Genomic DNA, 7884 nt, shown 5'->3' on the forward strand with positions numbered 1-7884 from the left:
AGAATCATTGATCGACTGCCTCCTGCACGCCCCCTACTGGGGGTCGAGCCCACAACCTGGGCATGTGCCCTTGACCAGAATCCAACCCGGGACCCTTCAGTCCGCAGGCTGGTGCTCTATTCACTAAGCACACCAGCCAGGGCTTGAAGGTGTTATTTTATCTCAGTTTCTGAGCTCAGAAGTCCAGGCACATGGGGCCGCTCCCTGCTCAGGACTCACAAAGCTGAATCCAAGGTGTGGGCGTGCGCCTTCCCTCTGGGCTCCGTGGCAGCCTCCACGTCCACACGCACTCAGATCGCAGCCAAATCCTGTTCTTTGCGGTTGAACTTCTGAGGAGCCTGCTTCCTGGCTGACCGCCTGCCACGGGCCTCTTCCCGTCTCGCTTGCCTTGCTGTGTGGCCCCTCCACCAGCGGAGACCTGGCCACACATGGCATCCCTGTCCCCAGAATCCACACTCCTTTTGCCAGGAGGAACCTGGTCCCTTTTTAAACGCCCGCCTGATTAGGTCAGACCCACCCAAGCTCGTCCCCCTATTTCAAGGTCAACTGCCTTGGACCTGAGTTCCATCTACAAAGTCCCTCCACGCAGCACTGTGGCCAGTGTTGGACCGAGTGCTTGGGCCCAGGAATCTGGGGGCGTCCGAGAATTCTGCCTCTTACAGTCACTCGGCCAAAAACAGAGAGGAAATAGCCCCCCAGGCGGAGGGAATAGCAGTGGCTGAGGCCAGGAGGCCCATGGGGCCGGCTGGAGGCTGGAGAGAGGGTTAGAGCAGCAGTGGGGCGGGGGGAGAGGGCGAGGGCAGCGTGGCCAGACCAGCCAGGTCCGTGGTAACGACGCGTGGGAAGCTCTCCTGGCTGACGAGGACTGGGAAGGGCGCCCACAGGCGCTGGTCAGAGTTGGACATCCATGTTGAATCTCTCCCTCAGCTTCAGAATGGAGGCAGCTTGAGCGGGGGAGGTATGAGGGTCTCATCTGTGAGATCCTAAGTGGGAATCACCACCTACCTGGGCAGAAGAGTCCTTCATATGTGGCTCATGTGTTGGGCGACTGGAGTCTTATATTTTACTAGAGGCCCAGTGCACTGGGGGGCAGGGCACCCCTCAGCCCAGCCTGCACCCTCTCGGGGAGCGGGCCTAAGCAGACAGGCGGACATCCCCTGAGGGGTCCATAGCGCTGCCTCATAGGCGGGAGAGGCTCCTGCCACTGCCACTGCACTCACCAGCTGTGAGCCCAGCTGCTGGCTGAGTGGTGCTCCCCCTGTGGGAGTGTCCTGATCACCAGGGGGCAGCTCCTGCGTTGAGTGTCTGGCCCCTGGTGGTCAGTGTGTGTCATAGCGACCGGTCATTTCTCTGTTTGATCGATTTGCATATTAACCTTTTATATAGGATTTCATTTTATTTTATTTTATTTTATTTTTTAAATATTTTATTGATTTTTTACAGAGAAGAAGGGAGAGTGATAGAGAGCCAGAAACATCCATGAGAGAGATCGATCAGCTGCCTCCTGCACGCCCCCCACTGGGGACGTGCCCGCAACCAAGGTGCATGCATGCCCTTGACTGGAATCGAACCTGGGACCCTTCAGTCCGAAGGCCGATGCTCTACCCACTGAGTCAAACCGGTTCGGCTAGGATTTCATTTTAATTAAACTTGAATTTAAATCACATGCAGCGAGTGGCTGCATGCTAGACACTCATGGGAAGAAAGGGGAGCAGAGCGCCGGAGGCTCCCGGGTGCCTGGCGTGTATGCTCCCCGCATCCCTTCTGCAGCCTCGGAGGCAGGGCCCGAGGCCTCACCCTGCAGCCACGGCAGCCGAGCGCGGAGGCCGGGCCTGACTTTAGTGCCGGGCCCTTTCCCGTCTCCCTCCTGGGCACGCGGGTGGGGAATCGGTGGGAATACGGAAACATTGGGGTTGAGAGGAGCGAGTGAAGGCGGGCAGTAGGTGGGAGGGGGGAACCGCAGGAGGCGGTGCTGGGCGGGCGGGGAGTCGGGGACCAGTGAGCGGACGGGGATGCAGGCGGCTGTCCCGCAGGGCTCCGCACCGAGGGCCTGTTCCGGAGGTCGGCCAGCGTCCAGACCGTCCGCGAGGTCCGGCGGCTCTACAACCAAGGTGAGCGGCTCCCTGGGCCTCAGCCCGATCCCCCAGGCCACATGCTGTCCCCCCGCCCCCAGAGCAGCCCAGCCGGGAGCTGCCGGGGCGTCCTGTGGCCGCCTCCCGGGCAGCCGGGCCCTCCAACGCGTCCTCCTCATGGTTTCTCCCTGGGGCGGGGGGGCGGGGGGGGGTTGCAGGACAGAGACTGTGTCGCAGAGGCTCCCGCAGCTGCCGCGAGACACTGGGGAAGCAGTGAGCTCGCTTACAGGGAGGGTCCCTCTACTCCGTGCACCCCATCATTTCCAGGGTCACGCAGTCGCTCCGTAAGCGATGGGGCCGGCGTTGGGCGCTTTGGGCCCGCCCTGCTCAGCCCTGTGCCGGGCACGGGGGGACAAGAGCCTGGGCCCGACCTCACAGCGCCCCCATCCCAGGCGGACCAAGCCACATAGCAGAGACAGTAACTCCCCAGCCTCGGCCAGGCGCCCTGGAGAAGCAGAGGCGGGGGGTGACAGCACCCCCATTTCCGGAGGGCAGAGTCGTCCCCCAGTCATGTCGCCCCAGCCTCAGGCTCTTGCCCTCGGAGGTTTAGAGCTGCTTTGCCTCAGAGCCCGGCTGGGAGCAGGAATCCCGGCCCAGAGGCAGAGCTCAGACTCCGCCCTGTCCAGGGAAGCCCGTGAACTTCGATGACTACGGAGACGTGCACGTGGCCGCTGCCGTCCTGAAGACCTTCCTGCGGGAGCTGCCCCAGCCGCTGCTGACCTCCGAGGCCTACGAGCAGGTCCTCGGGATCACCGGTACGTGCCCGCCCCGGGATGCCCGCCAAGGGCCGGGAGAGGAGCTACCCCACCTGGACCCCCAGCCTCAGCCGGGCACCGTGTCCATGGGGGGCGGGCTGGTCCGGCGCAGCCGGGCTGAGCGGCAGGGTGGCCCCGGGCGAGCCCGGTGTGGTTCCAGACTCACAGGAGGTGCGCCGTGCCCTGGCGTGTGACAGCCCGCGGGCGGGTCCCTGCTCTGGCCTGGGAGGGCTCTCTGAAGGGGCCGAGCTGGAGGTGGGCCTGCTCCGGGACCCCCTCCGGGGCCATCATTCCTAGAAAGACGGGGTGAGCTGGAGAGCCGAGTTCCAGGACAGGTGAGCCCCGGCTCGCTGATTCCATGGAAATACTCATTTCACAGGCTCTATGCCCGTGTCCGTCGTCCAAAATGGCTTGTTTCCAGGAAAGGAAAGGACGATTACTGTGTGTGTGTGTGTGGGGGGTGACCTGCAGCAGCAGCTGTGCGTGTAAAGCACGTGTTGGTGGTAACCCTGCCCGAGGCGTGGCGGGAGGTCAGCACGCCGAGGACTGGGGTGTGCGAGTGTGTGAGTATGTGTGTGAGAGTGTAAGTGTGTAAGGGAGTGTTCGCGTGTGTAAAGGATTGTGTGTCTGTGAGTGCTTATATCTGAGTGCATATGAGTGTGTGCATGAATGTGAGCGTCTGTGTGCAAGTGCATGTGAGTATCTGTGCATGTGTGTATGTGTGGAAGGGAGTGTGTGTGTGTGGAAGGCAGTGTGTGGGAGAATGTGTGTGTGTGCATGTGCGTGCCTGTGTGGGTGCATGAGTGAGTGTGTGCGTGTGTGTGTGTGCGGGTGTGTGCGTGTGCTTCCGCAGCGGGAGCCTGGGGAATGCTCGCTGATGGGTGAGTTTTGACCTGCAGCTTACAGACCTCGGTGGGGGTGCAGTTAAGAGGAACTGGGGTCTCAGAACCTGGGACAGCTCCACCCCGGTGGGTGTGGGGCCTGAGCCACTGAGAACCATGAGCAAGTGAGCTGGTCTCGAGCGGGTCAGCCACCTTTTCTGTAAAGAGCCAGATGGCAAACATCTCAGGCTTTGGGGGCCAGACTCAACTCTGCAAAGCAGCCCTAGACAATATGTAAATGAACGGGTGTGGCTGTGCCAATAAAGCTTTATTGATAAAAGTCTGCCATTTGGCCCCCAGGCCCTAGGGCTTCCATTTGCCAGCGCCCGGCCTGCCTTCCCATTTGTCAAGTGAGCGGCTTTCTGGGAGGCAGTAGCCAGGCGCTCAAGCAGGGACGGAGCTGGGGGAGAGAGGGTTTGCTGAGAACAGCTGCTCGGCCGGGAGTAGGCGCTCCAGGCCATCAGAGGGCACTGTCCCCTGCACCTGGGCCCTCCCCTCGGGGGACTCAGGAGGGACCCCCGCCCCCTGTGCCGTGGCAGGTGTGGAGAGCAGCCTGCGTGTGACCCGCTGCCGCCAGATCCTGCGGGGCCTGCCGGACCACAACTACGCGGTCCTCAGCTACCTCATGGGCTTCCTGCACGAGGTGAGCGCCGGGCAGGGCTGCCGGCAGGGCCTGGCCTCCACGTCAGCCGCAGACCAGGTCTGGGGTCACCCTCCCTCGGCCTTGGAATGCCACCCCCTGGCTCCAGAGGGCTTCATCCAAGGCCTGGCGGGCAGTGACTCCACTGAGCAGCCCTGCGCGCTGCCGGCCGGGGCCGCCCAGGCCCACCCCTGCCCTCGCTGTGCCCTTGGCCTTCTTTCTTGGGGCCTCTGCTCCCACGTCGTCTCCTGTCCGGAGGTGGGGGGGCATTACGGAGAGAGGGGCTGTGTCCCAGGCCGTCTGCTGGGTGAAGCCAGGGGCCCTGCCCATGCCCGCTGTGCCAGAGGCCCACCTCTGGGTAGAAGAGGGGTCTGGGGGAGGCTGAGGGGTCCCAGAGGAGACTGTAGAAGGTCAGAGCCAGAGGGTCCCTCAGGCATCAAGGCCGATCCCTTCCCCTTACAGATGGGGAAACTGAAGCCCAGAGCAGGGAGGTGGCAGCACAAGGTCACAGCCCTGGCTCCCAATCCAGTGTGTTCCCTGCACGGGACCCATGGGTCACCCGTCTCATGCCCTGCAGGTGTCCCGGGAGAGCATTTTTAACAAGATGACCAGCTCCAACCTGGCCTGCGTCTTCGGGCTGAATTTGATCTGGCCGTCCCAGGGGGCGTCCTCCCTGGGCGCCCTGGTGCCCCTGAACCTGTTCACCGAGCTGCTGATCGAGTACTACGGGAAGGTCTTCAGCGCCCAGGATGCCCGCGGGGAGCCGGGTGCCGGCCCAGCCGGGGCAGGGGAGCAGGGCAAACCCTTCTCCGGAGGCCTCGCTGTGCCCACCAGGCCTCCGGCCCCTGGCAGCTGCCCGGAGACACCGCTGGTGCTGGAAGTGTCCCGCTGACCTCTGCCCATCTGTGCACTCGTGTGTTTTGTAAACTTGCCATTAAATGACCTCCCGTGGCAAGGCCTGGTCCTGGTCCCTCAGCCCTGGCCCACGTCCCTGAGCCGTGGGCAGAGACGTGGTGACAGGTCTGTCAGAACCATAACTCCCGTGGCCTGACTGAAGATGGGCATTTGTTGGGTGAGGCCTTGTATCTGGCAGCTGCTGCTGCTGCAATGCCGCGTAACAAAGCAGCCACCTGAAACCAGCTGTGGGGCCTCTGTCAGTGGGTCAGCTGAGCAGTGCTGGTCTGGTGGGGGCTTTAGCGGCTGCACGGGGCGCGTTTTACAGGAGGCAGCCGGGCAAGCACCTCCTTGCTCTGGCTGCTGTCGCACGTGCTCGCACGCCGTTGGCCCACGCCAGTCTCATGGCCAAGGCCGGGACCGCAGTGGGAGGGCTCTGCAGAGTGATTTGGCAAAGCAGGGAGGGGGAGGCTGTGGAGAATTGGGGTGGTAAAGCAGGCGACGTGTTCTGGCCCCGTGGTCCTGGCCATCCTGTTACAAGGTCATGAACCCTGTTGAGCTGCTGGAGAAACATTGGTGTGAGAGAAGCACATCGACTGGTCGCCTCCTGCATGCGCCCTGACCAGGGCCCCGCTGGGGAGGAACCTGCCACCAAGGTACGTGCCCTTGACCGGGAATCGAACCCAGGACCCTTCAGTCCGCAGGCCAACACTCTATCCACTGATTCAGACCGGCCAGGGCTCTTTATTCTATTTGCAAACACACTTGCAGCTCTGACCTCCCGGCACAGGGAGCCCGGACCAGGACTGAGTGGGGTCCCCAAGAGGGTCGCAGTCTGAGCCGAGAAAAGCCCCCAGTCCTCGCCTCGGCCCCTGGAGGAGCCGCTGGCCTCCGTGCCTGCCCCCAGGAGGGTGTCAAATCCGAGATAAAAATGACGGCTCCCTCACGCACTCACCACTGTGAGCCCCGGAATAACGGCCTTAGATCAGGCCTCATGAATCATGCAGAAAGGTTCACGGTGCGGCACGATCGTGAGAAACACACCTCATGTGCCCTGATGCCGGAGGGGCTGCGACGCTCTCCGGTGGCTGCTGTGACCATGGTCTCCCTCTGGCAGGATAAGTGGGCTCGTGGCCTCAGCGTGGGGAGGCCTCGTCAGCCTTCGCAGCGTCGAAGCACCATTTCCCCAGCACCTCAGCAAAAGAAGGTGGGCGCCGTGCTACTGCTGAAGCCCTAACCCTCTGGTTGTGCACGTGGCCTCACCTGGAAGCAGGATGACTGCGTTTAAGTGAGGTCAGTGGGTGGACCCTTATCCGTTACGCCGTGTCCTTATGAAAAGGGACATTTGGACGCACAGGCGCCCAGGAAGCACGCTGTGTGCAGAGGGAGGCAGAGGCGGGTGATGCGTCCAGGCCAGGGCACGTCGGAGATCGCAGGGCTTGCGGGAGATTGCAGGGGACGCGGGAGGTGGCAGGGCGCGCGGGAGGTGGCAGGGCGCGTGGGAGGTGGCAGGGCACGCGGGAGGTGGTGGGGCATGCGAGAGGTGGCGGGGCATGCGGGAGATGGCACGCGGGAGATTGCAGGGCACGCGGAAGATTGCAGGGGACGCGGGAGGTGGCAGGGCGCGCGGGAGGTGGCAGGGCGCGCGGGAGGTGGCAGGGCGCGTGGGAGGTGGCAGGGCACGCAGGAGGTTACCAGCAATGGCACGGAGGCCGTGGGTGAGAGCGCCAGGGAAGAATCGCTGTCTAAGCAAAGGACCAAGGTCGCCGGGGCTGATCGCCAACAGTCTGTCCGGCCTCAGGAGGAGCAGCCTTGCGGGCACCTGGACCTCGGCCTCCGGCCTCCAGGAGAACATACTTCTGTCGGGGTCTGTGGTGCCTCGTCACGCCACCCCCACACACACACACACACACACTACGACAGTGTCCCAGCGGCACAGCCCTCTGGGAAGTGGAGTCCCGTCACCACGGTCATGTGAGCAGAGGCCACAGAGAGGGTGACCGTCCGACAGCCTGCACCCTCCACCCCCGAGGGCTTCCATCCCCAAGGGCCAGGAGCTAGGACGGCCCTGCTCTATGGGGCCTGGGGCAGATGGGGCTGGGAGAGGTGCTGGAGGGCAGCCCCCCCCCCGCACCCCAAGGCTGTCCGCACATGGGCACAGGACCCCCGGGTGCTGGCTGGGTGGGTGGAGCTGCAGGAGGCAGATGTCTGCACACTCTGGGTCCCTTTCATGGCAGAGCTGTCCCAGGGAGGAGGAGGGGGCAGTGAGGGTGCGTCTTTGGAGGGGGTTCCCGTCCTGGTCAGGGGCTGGGGATGGCACCAGCGCCCAGACCCCTGCCCTCGCGGTGGGAGTGGGCTGTGCGGGAACCCGGGCTGGGGATGAGGACGAGGCAGTCCGGGCTCAGGCGCCACACTGCAGTCTTCGCTCTCCGACCTCAGCTCTGTCCCCTCACCCCGGCTTTGCCAGGCCAGGTGGGCTAGCAGGGGGCTCCCAGGGGACCCCTGAGCCAGGGCAGAGGCAGCCCCAAGGCCAGCGGCTCTGTCCCAAGACGAAAGCAGTGGAGTCCCCAGCGGAGGACCAG

General features: G+C 63.7%; 1 protein-coding gene across 4 annotated transcripts in view; it reads left to right on the forward strand.

The window, feature by feature from the left end:
• The window catches only part of ARHGAP8 (Rho GTPase activating protein 8), a 36802-nt gene extending 31359 nt beyond the window's left edge, over window positions 1–5443 (forward strand). For 2 of the 4 annotated variants that reach the window (XM_081082975.1, XM_081082976.1), the window contains 4 exons: window positions 2034–2111; window positions 2759–2887; window positions 4308–4411; window positions 4986–5361. In XM_081082975.1, the coding sequence (XP_080939101.1) occupies window positions 2034–2111; window positions 2759–2887; window positions 4308–4411; window positions 4986–5300 (626 nt within the window). In that variant the 3' untranslated portion in view covers window positions 5301–5361. Of the gene's footprint in view, window positions 1–2033; window positions 2112–2698; window positions 2888–4307; window positions 4412–4985 lie in introns of all 4 variants that reach the window. The other 2 variants (XM_081082973.1, XM_081082974.1) reach the window with 2 other exon arrangements.
• Window positions 5444–7884: the final 2441 nt, after the last annotated feature.

The sequence above is a fragment of the Myotis nattereri genome (assembly GCF_964212035.1).
Source record: "Myotis nattereri genome assembly, chromosome: 2".
NCBI classification, from domain to species: domain Eukaryota; kingdom Metazoa; phylum Chordata; class Mammalia; order Chiroptera; family Vespertilionidae; genus Myotis; species Myotis nattereri.